Here is a 12,952-nt window from a genome sequence, read left to right on the forward strand (position 1 = left end):
AGAGACAGACTAACAGAAAGAGAGCGAGAGAGAGAGAGAGAGAGAGAGAGAGAGAGAGAGAGAGAGAGAGGAGAGAGAGCGTGAAAAAGAGAAAGAGAGAGCGCAGCACCTCCAGCTCTGGTGGCATCTGGCGTGACACTACGTTGCCGTCAGTGCCAGCAGCGAGGTTGTGAGAGTACATATACAGTAACTACTGCACATTGCTACATTGGAACGTAGATAGCGCCGCGACACCTCATAACCCTGTATAACGGGGATATGCATACTCATAGCATGACCGATGGCGCCGCCTGGCGAGTGATAGATATAACCGTTAAAATAACGAACGCATCCGCGGTCAAAGGTTGGAGAGCAGTTTCCCGGCACTTCCTGCGCATGCGCGCGAACGATCAGCCGACTGCAGTTCGTGCGAGCGTTCTCGTCGTCATGGTAACGCGCTAGTTGGCCGGCGCGTCACCCTAGCGGACGAATCGCAGATCGGTATGGCTAGAGCACGCATATATGCGGCGTCTCTATCTCTCCTGTTCGCAGGTAGCCACGCGTGGTTGCCATCGTAGTTCGAGCGTAGAGTTAGTAGCTAGCAACACCGCGGACGCTGTAGCATGTGGCGCCATCTGCCTCCATTTAGAAGATATTAACGCAATAAAATTGCACTGTTACGTCCGGTTAACAATTGGCGTCATTGCACCAATTGGTGGCGCTGCTCGCATCTGTCGGCGCGTCATCGCCGCCAGGTTGACACCGTCGCCAACCGACGGCACAGCAGCAATGACGTCAGTTCGTTACACTCCGATTCGTTATTTCGCGTTCGCTGTTCGGTGAGGGAAGACAACTCACGTTGCCATGGCGACCGTCAGAAACAACCGCAGCGCTTCGTTATCCGCACGCTGCAAACGGCGATTTCGCAAGCAAACGGTGGCGCCACCGAACGGCGGTACGCGGAATGCTCGAAGCGAGTGGAGTCCGTCTCTTGCTGAACTGCAAGAGATAATCGCGCACCCTGCATACACTGATAGTCTCTCACAAGCCCCTCGACTCTCCTCTTGCATCTTACACAGCCTAAAATTGCCACGTCGAGCAAATTTGATCGCCGCGTGGACCTCAGGTCCTATGATGAGAGAAGACAGCTGTACAGGAAGGTAACGTACCCCGTCATCTTCCGGAGTGCTCTGATGCTGTGCTGTGTCTTCCCAGCGCCGCCGCTGAGGGGCGCTGCTCTCGCATGTGGCTCGGACGGAGAGGCGTTGTTGATGTTGGGGTGGCTCCCCGGGCAACTTTGTGTGCTTTCTTTTCTTCCACCACCCACCCCCTCACCCACCCTCACCCCCTATACCCATCTAGCGTTTTGCATGCTCGTCTCTGTTTTCCCCCAGCTAACAGCCTTGTCTGTCGCAGGCAAGCGTCGCCTTCACTAACGCAGCACCTCCTTAGGGTCACGGGCGCCCCCAAGGGCAGACGACGTTTCCCGCGACCGACGCCAGATGTCGCCTCGATCATCACTTCCTCTTCCTTTTGCGAGCTTGCCGTTTTTTGATTGGTTTGGTTTGTTGTGATTGTTTTTTATAGCCGAAGATTCATGTAGCGAGCAAATTCGAGAGGCAGGTTGACAGAAGATCTTATGGAGAGCGTAAAGATCTTTTCACGAAGGTAACCACTGTCTGGCGAGATACGAGAGAAAAAAGCGAAATGTAAATACGAGCCAGATCGGTATCTCGCTGGTCCGATTTTTCACGAACGCCGACGTCATTGCACGACGTCACGAGAAGAGCTGCGCAACATTACGTGACGTCGACTTCCGGTGTCGCAGCTGCCAGACAAATTCGACTGGAATCACATCGGGAGTGAATAAAAAACGAACTTTTGTTTTTTTATTTACTCCCGATCACATGCATGCGCGTCGTTTTTTCATCCACTGCTGGCTTTCGGCCTGATCCTTAATTTTTTTCGGCGCTAGACGTGTTTTCGTGGATTGCATTTTTTTCCGGCTGGATTTATACGTGTTTTTGTAGATCGACATAACCCAAAGTCACATTAACCCATATATACCGCTACCCAGTTAGGCTGTAGATCTAGACGTTGTATGTGTTATATTGTGTATATATACGCGTATGCCTACGAAGCACGATTTTGACGTTACTAGATAAAATTTAATGGCGATTTCACGTCAATGTTCGTTAACTTACAACGTATTCCGAAAGTTTTCAAAAGCATTCAAACTATGTAGCGTAATTTGAAAGCGTTTATATTCGTATACATGAGCTTAATCACCTTTCATTCCAACTTTAATTTGTCTTTAGAAGCTATTTTTGTTTGCTACGCTAAGTTATGGTAAAAAGAATGTTGTTCCATACTATGAAATTTTCAATTATTTTCTACGGCGCATCGTGCTCGAAACGTTCACCGTAAACAGATGTTTGTTTTCTGATTTGACGCCCTCTTTCGCTCCGAAAATTGCAATGTGGAATTCATTTTTCGGAAATAGCAGGAAATGTGTCAGTCTTTCTAATGCCGATGCTTACGTCTCGTGTAGGGAGGCGACCACGGGACGCATGCGATATTCTAACCTAAGAATTCCCTTGTAGATGACGTCATCGCAGCACGCGCGTGTCGCAGACGATACGCATGAATTACGCATGCGTTCTACCGACGTCATGCGCGTTGCCCTCTCCTTCACACACATTCTCGAAGCATGTATAGTTCATCAGACGGCTAAACCTTGTTGCCCGCATGCGCGCTGAGCGTAGTCTAAGCGAATCGACCACGTACTACTGCTACTACTTCCCCTGCTACGAAAAAGTAAGCGATCGGCGGAATCCGCAGGCCGCACGCATGCCTTTATATAGAGGGCGCTGCGAGCGCACAGAGGGATGTTACGTCACGAACTCACGTTTATCGTCTGCTCGTTTAGCCGCTGCCGCCGCCGCCGGAGGTGAACAGAGTCGGAAAGATCTGGCAGCCACCGGGCTACGAAGAGCTCGAATCTGCCGCTCCTGCTGCCGCTCCTGCTGCCGCTCCCGCCCCGGTACCGGATCCCTACCCCTACGAAGAGGTGGCGGCGGAGTAAACTCCCCCTGGAAGCCGCGTGCATGATCTGTGTGTGTATAGTAGGTACGTCGTCGTGCGTCGGTGCAGACGCCGCTCGCCTTCTTTCTTCGAGCCAGTATGATGACGTAACAACCACAGAAGATCAGACGTACGCAGCGCGTGCATTCTAGGTAGGTCAAGAAGGTCACGAAGGTCGCGAACTATAGTCAACGTCACCGCCTCGCCACCGTGTCACGTGTCACGTAGGTACGATCATCTTCCGACCAAAGATGTTTCGAGATTTTTTTTCAATTTCGAATCTTTCTCGTAGATTTTTTTTGGGGGGTTTATTTTTTCGTCGACATCTATCTACAGTCGGAGATTTTCTTACAGCGCGGGTAAGTATGGACGAACACCAAGATCACATGACAGAACGAAGATTGAAACGTATCCCGCATGCGCGCTGTGACGTCATGAGCGGCGCTTAGAATAACTTTTACTAGAATAAAATCATTTGCGAATACATTAACAGGTAGCGCTAAAACGTGTAGATTAACTCTTTACTCCGTTACGTCATCGACGACGTGTGAAAGCAGACGATTTTTACAATTCACTAAACCCGCCTGAACGGACTGCGTGTAACCGTAACTAGTGCCCTCTCGCAACGCGAAAGGGAAGTTCATTCACGAGAGCTTATTAATGCTCATCTAATCGTTAACATTGTACGTATAGTATCAGGAGTTAATAATGATAATTTGTCATTATTAACTCCTGATAATATTGATCTGTTTTGCAATAGACATAACTTGTAACACTCATGCGTATATGCATGCGATAAAGTCATGCACTGTACTAGATATTGCGGGATATTTGCATTCGCCTCCCCCCCCCCACTCTGGGTTATCACTCGTACTTACCTAGGTAACATCTTAATGAGCATGGCCGTAACATATGCCCCATGCTACTACACTAATGCCTGCTTATCTTATTTCTCACAGGTACAGGTATGCACGCCCTATGATAATGATAATAATAACAACTATTTTGTGCTTTTTCGCGCGTTGCAGTCGCATGAGCAGATGTAGAACACATCACTTCCGCTTCCGGTGCAATTCATACGATTCCGCATGCATTTCTTTGTTATTCTTACAGGTTCGTTCGCCCCCGAATGACCCTCGTTATTAATACGATATAAAACAACGCATCTTCCCTTTAAGAAGATCCCGCCTGTTATTTTTTACGGAGACGTCGTGGACAGTCGACATTTTCTTTAAATTTTTTGTTGGTTTTGTTTTTCTATCTCATCGCCGTATTTTTGATAGAACAAGGTAGGTGGCGCAACCGGCGCGTTGTCGCCTCATCCCCTGCGCGGCGCTGACTGCGCACGCGCATGCGCGTACGATGGGTACAAAGGTCCTTAAGTTCTCTCTCTCTCTCTCTCTGTCTGTCCCTCCCATCGGTATAGAAAATAGAGCCGCCGCCGGATATCAACAGGGAGGGCAAAGTGTGGAAGCCACCGGGTTATGACGGACCGGAAGACGAGCCTGCAGCGCCCCCTGCCGCCGAGGAGGAGCCCGCACCGGCACCAGAAGAGCCTGCGCCGATGGATGTTGAAGCCTAGGTCTGCTGCTTCTGTACGCGTTGCCCGCCCCTAGTGTGTCTATAGGTACGTTACTGTGGGCGCCTTGCGTATACGCTGGATGTTATGAGGGCGAGATAAACGGAGAGAGAGCGAGAGACAAAAACGCGTGAAAGAGAATCTCTGTTTTTGATCGAGCTGTGGAGTGAGAAAACGCGCGTGCACGGGAACAAGTATGAGGGTCCACGTATTTCTTCGTCGGGTATGTGACCCGTCACCGTAAGTATATGACGTCAGCAGTATTAAAGGTTTCGCTGACATCTAGCTGTACGCCATATGACGTCATCGTGACCTCATGACGTCATTTCCTGGCTGGAACTTAAAATATAAATTCTAAGATGAGATATTAGATCATTTTACGTAGGATTACGGTTACGATTCTATGCATAATAACAAGATACATGGCTTGTAACGCACGTGTAAGCGTCATTTGAAATCGATGAAATGTGCGAATAATCAATAATCAAGGAAAATATACAAATAATAATTACAGATAATTCATAAAGCGTTACGAAACAGCGTAGGGGAACTTTACTTTTCCTCTAAAACAGACATTTTTCTCGATTGTCAAATAACGCAACAGTAAATGTTCACCGTGAAATATACAGTGAAGTCTCACTCGCTCTGTGCTTTACGGGGATTTTAACCACGTGCCTTGCCTTCACAGGTCGTCTCTTTCCGTCCATCTTCGTATCTTTGACGTCAGCTGTGACAGGATTCCAGCAACAAGACCGACCGGATTTTCCTCTGCCGCTTCCTTCGCTTCTCACACCGGGCGCCACCATCGCCATCTATCGGTCGCAAACAAAGACTATTCTCGCCGCTGAGTCCTAACGCCAGCTAACACACGGGGAGGCCGCGTAAAACCAAAAGGCTGATAGCTGGTAACGGGTATTCGCAGCCAGGAGCGTATTTTGTTGTTCGACCCGAACTGGATCTGCCCCCCCCCTCACCAACACTCACACATCTTCGTATCGTTGATGCCTGTCTCAGCGAGTGTCTCTTCACACATATGCCTGGGCATCGATCCATCTCATACGTATAGTAAACAGTATAGCTAGCTGTTCGCAACTCTAGCGTTGTGTAAAAGTCCGTGTTGCCTCGCCGAACTGTGCGAGCAACTTCAACTAATTATCAGTTGTAGTTTTTCGATTAGCTTATTATCAAACAATGTTGTGTTAAACATATCGAATAAAGTTTTATTTGGCATTTATATCTCAAACTTATCCACTTTTGTAATTTTACGAGGAATACTGAGGTTTACTGGAAGAGGATAGCGCTAAATACACGAACACACATACAGACACACACACACACACACACACACACACACACGCGCGCGCGCGCGCGCGCTCGCACGCACGCACGCGCACACACACACACACACACACACACACAGGCACACACATACAAGAGAAAGATAGAGAGAAAGGAAGGGTGATAGAGTGTGTGACAGAGTGACAGAGAATCAGAGAAAATAACAAAGAGGACGGAAGAGATAGAGACAGACTAACAGAAAGAGAGCGGAGATGAGAGAGAGAGAGAAGAGAGAGAGAGAGAGAGGAGAGAGAGCGTGAAAAAAGGAGAAAGAGAGAGGCGCAGCACCCTCCAGCTCTGGTGGCATCTGGCGTGACACTATCGTGCCGTCAGTGCCAGCACGAGTGTGAGAGTAATATACAGTAACTACTGCAGCATTGCTAGCATGGAACGTAGATAGCGCCGCGACACCTCATAACCCTGTATCACGGGATATGCATACTCAATAGCATGACGCGAATGGCGCCGCCTGGCGAGTGATCAGATAATAACGCGTTAGAATAACGAACGCATCCGCGGTCAGCAAGTTGGAGAGCATTCCCGGCACTTCCTGCGCATGCCCGCCGCGCGAACGATCAGCCGACTGCAGTTCGCGCGAGCGTTCTCCGAGTCGCCAATGGTAACGCCGCTAGTTGCCGCGCGTCACCCTAGCGGACGAACGCAGATCGGTATCGGCTAGAGCACGCCATATTATTGCGGCGTCTCTATCTCTCGCGTCGCAGGTAAGCTACGCGTGTTTGCCATCAGTAGTCGAGCGTAGAGTTAGTAGCTAGCAAACCGCGGACGCTGTAGCATGTGGCCGCCATCTGCCTCCATTTAGAAGATTATTAAGCAACTAAAATTGCACTGTTAGTCCGGTTAAACACAATTGGCGTCATTGCCACAATTGGTGGCGCTGGCTCGCAATCTGTTCGGCGCGTCATCGCCGCCAACCGTCGACAACCGTCGCCAAGCGCGACGGCATCAGCCAGCAATGACACGTCAGTTCGTTTTAAGCACTTCGGGCGATCGTTTATTTCGCGTTCGCTGTCGGTGAGGGAAGACAACTCACGTTGCGCAATGGGCGACCGTCAGAAACAGCCGCAGCGCTTCGTTTATCGCACGCTGCAAAACGGCGGATTTCGCAAAGCAAACGTGGCGGCCACGCGAACCGCGTACGCGGATGTCGAAGGCGAGGTGAGTCCGTCTCTTGCTGAACCTGGCAAGAGATAAATCGCGCACCCTGCATACACTGATAGTCTCTCCACAAGCGCCTCGACTCTCCTCTTGCATCTTACCAACAGCCTAAAATTAAGCCCACGTCGAGCAAATTTTGATTCGCCGCGTAGACCTCAGGTCCTTATGATGAGAGAAGACAGCTGTAACCAGAGTAACGGTACCCCGTCATACTCCGGAGTGCTCTGGATGCGTGGTGCTGTGTCTTCCCAGCGCGCCGCTGAGGGGCGGCTGCTATCGGGCATGTGGCTGGACGGAGAGGCGTTGTTGATGTGGGGTGGCTCCCCGGGCAACTTTTGTGTGCTTTCTATTTTCTCCACCACCACCGCCCTCTACGCCACCCTCACCCCACTATACCCATCTAAGCGTGTTTGCATGCTCGTCCTCTGTTTTTCCCCAGCTAGACAGCCCTTGTCTGTCGGCAGGCAAGCGTCGGCCGTTCACAACGCCAGCCCTCTTAGGGTCACGCCCGGAGCGCCAGCGCCAAGGGCAGATCAGACGTTCGCGACCGACGCCCAGAATTTCGCCTCGATCATCAACTTCCTCTTCCTTTTTGCGAGGCCTGCCGTTTTTGATGTTGGTTAGTGATGTTGTTTTTTATAGCCGAAGATTCATGTAGGCGAGCAAATCACGAGAGCAAGGTTGACAGAAGATCGTTGATGGAAGAAGCGTAAAGAATCTGTTTCTAAACCGAAGGGAACGCACTGTCTCGGCGAGCATACGAAGAGAAAATAAGGAAATGTTAAAACGAGCCAGATCGGTATCTCGCTGAGTCCGATTTTTTCACGAACCGCCGACGTCCATTGCACGATGTCACGAGAAGAAGCTGCGCAAACATTACGTGACGTTCGACTTCCGGTGTCGCAGCTGCAGACAAATTCGACTGGCAATCACATCGGAGGAATAAAACGAACTTTTGTTTTTTATTATACTCCCGATCAGCAGTGCAAATCGCAGCGTCGTTTTTTCCATCCACGCTGGCTTCGCCTGATCTTAAATTTTTTTCCGGCGTAGACGTTTTTCGTGGATTGCAATTTTTATTTCGGCTGGATTTATACGTGTTTTTGTAAGATCGACATAACCGGCAAAGTCCATTAACCCATAATACCGCTACCCAGTTAGGCGCTGTAGATCTAAACGTTGTATGTGTTATATGTGTATATATACGCGGGATTCTACGAAGCACAGATTTTTGACGTTACTAGAGTAATAATTTAATGCGATTTCACGTCAAATGTTCGTTAACTTACAACGTATTCCGAAAGTTTTCAAAAGCATTCAAAACTATGTAGCGTAATTTGAAAGCGTTATATTCGTATAACAATGAGTCTAATCACCTTTCATTCCAACTTAATTTCTCTTAGGAAGCTATTTGTTTGCTTACGCTAAGTTATGGTAAAAAGAATGTTGTTTCCATACTATGAAATTTTCATTATTTTACTAGGCGATCGTGCTCGGAAACGTTCAGCCCGTAAAACAGATGTTTTGGTTTCTATTTGACGCCTCTCTGTGCCCTCCGAAAATTGCGAAACTGTGGAATTCTATTTGTCGGAAAATAGCAGGAAATGTGATCAGTCTTTTAATGCCGTGCTACTCTCGTGTAGGAGGGCGCCACGGACGCTATGCGATATCTTAAACCATAAGTAATTCCCTTTTAAGAGCACGTCATCGCAGCAGCGCGCGTCGCAGAGAACGCAGTGAATTTACGCAGCGTTTTCTTACCGACGTCATTGCGCGTTTGCCCCTCTCTTCAAACATTCTCGAAGGCATGTATCAGTTGCATCCAGACGTGCTAAACCTTTCTTGCCGCCATGCGGCGCTGAGCTTTAGTCTAAGCGACATCGATCCACGCTACCTATCTGCTTACTACTTCCCCTGCTACGAAAAAGTAAGCGATCGCGGCGTAATCGTTCGGCAGGCCGCACGCATGCCTTTATATAGAGGGCGCTGCGATGCGCACAGAGGGATGGCTTACGTGCACGAACTCACGAATTTATCGTCCTGCTCGTTTTAGCCGCTGCGCGCCGCCGGAGGTGACACAAGTCGGAAAAGATGCCTGCAGGCCACCGGCTACGAACGAGCTCGAATCTGCCGGCTCCTGCTGCCGCTCCCTGCCAGCTCCCGCCCCCGGCTTACCGCGATTCCCTACCCCTACGGAAGACGTGCGGCGGAGATAAACTGCCCCCCTGGAAGCCGCGTGCATGATCTGTGTGTGTATAGTAGGTACGTCGTCGTGCGCGGTAGCAGACGCCGCCGCCTTCTTTCTTCACGAGCCTTAGTATGAATGACTAACAACCACAGAAGTATCAGGACGTACGCAGCGCGTGCAATGTCTAGGTAGGTCAGAGAAGGTCACGAAGGTGCGCAACTATATCAACGTTCACCGACCTCGCCACGCGTCACGTGTCACGTAGGTGTACGCCTCATCTTCGCACCAAAGAGATTGCTTTTCGAGATTTTTTTTCAATTCGATCTTTCTCAGTAGATTTTTGTGGGGGGTATTATCTTTTTGCGTCGACATCCTATCTACAGTCCGACGAATTTTCTTTACCAAGCGCGGTAAGTATGGACCGAACTCACGCAAGATCATCATTGAAGAACGAGACTTGAGATACGTATCCCGCATGCGCGCTGCTTGACGTCCAATGAGGACCGTTCGTTTAGAAGTAACTTTACTAGAATAAAATTCATTTGGCGAATACCATTAACAGTAGGCTAAAACTGTTTAGATTAGACTCAGAGAGAGAAAGAGAGAGAGAAAGAGAGCGAGAGAGAGAGAGAGAGAGAGAGAGAGAGGAAGAGAGAGAGGAAGAGAGAGAGAGGGGGAGAGCGAGAGCGGGGGGTAGTGAGATGTCTATATAATATATAAGTACGGTCTCGTTGCAGGCAGCCATCATCAGATACGGGGAGTTCATCTGTGGAGGGTCGCTCATCCATAATATGTTTATATTGACGGCCGCACACTGCGTGCAAGGGTGAGTACCCCTCCGCTCCTCTTTCCTCCACCCTTCTCTACGTCCTCTCCTCTTCCCATTTCTGCCCTCTCCTCCCCATCTATACCCAATCCGTCCTTCTTCCCCTCTCTCGTCCTGTTCCCTCCCACTCCCTCCCGTTCCTTTCCCCGTCAGAGGTTGAGTGAAGTGGTGTGTGAGTGAAAGGTGGTGTGCTCACCCTTTTCCGTAACGTCAATGCTCCTCCTTCCCTCCCCTTTCTTCCCCTCCTTTTGCCCCCACTTCCCTCCCCTCCTCTCACCTCTCCTCCCCACCCTCCCCTCCATCCCTTCCTACTATGTCCTCCTCTTCCCAGTCCCTTCCCCTCCATTCTACTCCTTCCTTTCTGTTCCACTTCCTGTTCCTTCGACTCTCCTCCTCTTGCTTTTCCCGACATGTGAGTGATCCGCCGTTCCCCCTAACGAAAGTACCCTCTCTTCTCCCTTCCTTTCTTCCCCTAACGCACATGTGTAGCTATTTTCCCCGTGCTACACGTGTTGTGTTCTGTCTTTCAGGTTTGAGGACGTGCCGGATTTCTTCACAGTGCGACTTGGCAGTTCGGCCTACGAAACGAGCACGGTGTCCCTCGTGAGTACACTACATGGGTATCACACGTGACCGATTAAATCTGTAGAAATTCCATTAATCGATGAATTGATTAAGCAGTGGCGAGTGTTAGAATGAATGAATGGGTGATTGACGGAATGGATGTGTCGCGAGAAGGTGTGGGTGAGCGAGCGAGCGTGCGTGCATGCGTGCGTGCGTGCGTGCGAGCGAGCTAGCGATAGAGCAAACGATCAGAACTAACAAACAAAGGAATGGACAATAGAACTAGTGTGTCCATTCAGCAGCGCATTTACTTATATAGGTTGTGCATCTCACCACAAGAGTTCCATTCTATAGAGCGGGTATATAAAGAGAACTCATATCTAAATCTAAGGATACGTTTCTTACTCATATACGTAATGTCTGCATAATACTAATACTAATACTAATACTAACACTAACACGTGAACCCTACCGCGCGTTCACTCCTCACGTTCGTTCTCTCCGGATCCGCTAGGTGGAGCGCATCATCGTGCACCCTCGCTACTCGTCGGCGACGTTTCAGAATGACGTCGCACTGCTGCAGCTGATGGCTCCGGTCACGTACACGGACAGCATCAAGCCGGCCGTACTCGCGCCCATCACCATAAACACGGGCAAGCGAGCAGAGGCGGCAGAGTATGCGGGCATGGAGGCAACCGTCAGCGGCTGGGGAAGGACCGGTAAAAGCCGAGCCGGCGGCGCGCGGGACACACGATGATATATATACACACACACACACACACATGCACACCTCGTTACGCTCACTCACGCGTACAATGATTCTTCATGCACTCCGTTCTTCATTCTTTCTTTCTTCAGGATCGAGCGTGAGAAAGAGGCCGAGGAACTGCAGAAGCTGAAGGAGAGACAGTCCGCCCGCAGGATAGAGAGAGAGGAGGAGGAGGTGCGCTACTCCGAGCAGAGGAGAGTTCTGGAGGCGCAGAGGCAGATTGAGGAGGTGAGAGCGCACTGCACATGCGGGAAGTTACAGCCGATATACGGGAAGTTCGTGTGGACATACGGGGAGTTCATAATGACAAACATACAAGGCAATCAGGCTGACACAAGTGGACTTTACCATTTGTTTAATTACCATTATAAATATATATATATATAATTGTCTTACGTTTACGTTGCGAGCAAGCAACGAGACCATTATTTCAGCTCTAGTAGAATTTCTTGACCACGCATGTAGTTTGATCTGACGAGTGCGGTTCACGTTTGCTTGCAGGAAGAGATCAACAAGAGGAGGGACGAGGAGAAATCCCGCAGGAAGGCCGAGGCCGAGCGCCGTCGCATGGAGCTGATGGGTGTCACCGGCCAGACTGACGTCGCCTCTTCACCCAACTACGTCATCGAGAAGGGCAGCGGTGTGAGCGCCAAGAAGGTGAGCAGGTTTCCATCTATCGGCAGGAATAATACACGTTTCGCCGTTTTCGCTGCGTGGGGATATTAAATACAGCTATATAATACGCCTATTGAGTGTATATATAGCGAATATAACTTGATTGTGTTTCTCACTCGCTATTTCTCTCGCGCGCACACTCTCCCTGTCTCGCACCATCTTTATCTCTCCCGTTCATTCGTCTCGCAGGTTCTTGGTGGCAAGAAGACCAAGGAACAGGTGGAGGAGGAGAAGAACGCCTACATGAAGACCAGGGTGCGCCCATGCAACGTCTCCGGCTGGGATGCCGCCCGCCTCAAGGAAAAGGCCGCGGAGCTGCACGCTAGGTAGCGCCACCTTACTGAATTCTGGCTCTATGGCGAAAGTTTTGTTTTATTTTATTTTTTTAGGCAGTCATAATTAAATTCTTGTGAGATACCTTCTCCACTGATGTATACGTAATAACCATGTATACTTTTATTTAATCTCTTTCTCTCTCCCTCTCTCTTTTTCTCTCTCTCTCTATATATATATATTTGTTGTCTGGAACGTTGATACCCTCAGGACTTGTATTTTCATGCAATCACACAAATGCGCAGCCAAGTACGCATGCATGTACGCATGCACGTATACACACATACATGAAAATCGCAAAATCGGCAAATTAAATACACACGCTTTCCTGCGGTCAACGCGGGGAAAATAATAATGTGTTAATAGTGGCGATATATAAATTTGCTGATGATCACAAATGAGTATACACCTCTTGTAAGCTCGGTTTAGTTGTACATGCAT

At 49.4% G+C, this 12,952-nt stretch overlaps 3 protein-coding genes across 7 annotated transcripts in view; all 3 read left to right on the plus strand.

Annotated features, from left to right (window-relative positions):
- Positions 1-5,885, plus strand: part of LOC106809465 (troponin T-like) — a 13,855-nt gene extending 7,970 nt beyond the window's left edge. The window contains exons 5-7 of one of the 5 annotated variants that reach the window (XM_014812550.1): positions 1,059-1,139; positions 2,909-3,108; positions 5,331-5,885. In XM_014812550.1, the coding sequence (XP_014668036.1) occupies positions 1,059-1,139; positions 2,909-3,064 (237 nt within the window). In that variant the 3' untranslated portion in view covers positions 3,065-3,108; positions 5,331-5,885. Of the gene's footprint in view, positions 1-1,058; positions 1,140-1,566; positions 1,648-2,908; positions 3,109-4,489; positions 4,691-5,330 lie in introns of all 5 variants that reach the window. The other 4 variants (XM_014812547.1, XM_014812548.1, XM_014812545.1 and 1 more) reach the window with 4 other exon arrangements.
- Positions 1-12,504, plus strand: part of LOC106809462 (troponin T-like) — a gene marked incomplete at both ends in the record, with an annotated part of 30,058 nt that extends 17,554 nt beyond the window's left edge. The window contains 3 exon segments of the mRNA XM_014812543.1: positions 11,593-11,731; positions 12,005-12,160; positions 12,368-12,504. Coding sequence (XP_014668029.1) covers positions 11,593-11,731; positions 12,005-12,160; positions 12,368-12,504 — 432 coding nt within the window.
- LOC106809463 (vitamin K-dependent protein C-like) overlaps positions 10,081-12,952 on the plus strand; it is a 3,891-nt gene continuing 1,019 nt past the window's right edge. The window contains exons 1-3 of the mRNA XM_014812544.1: positions 10,081-10,170; positions 10,701-10,773; positions 11,249-11,453. Coding sequence (XP_014668030.1) covers positions 10,136-10,170; positions 10,701-10,773; positions 11,249-11,453 — 313 coding nt within the window. The 5' untranslated portion in view covers positions 10,081-10,135. The remainder of the gene's footprint in view (positions 10,171-10,700; positions 10,774-11,248; positions 11,454-12,952) is intronic.

This window comes from Priapulus caudatus, unplaced genomic scaffold (genome assembly GCF_000485595.1).
Source record: "Priapulus caudatus unplaced genomic scaffold, Priapulus_caudatus-5.0.1 Scaffold356, whole genome shotgun sequence".
NCBI lineage: Eukaryota > Metazoa > Priapulida > Priapulimorpha > Priapulimorphida > Priapulidae > Priapulus > Priapulus caudatus.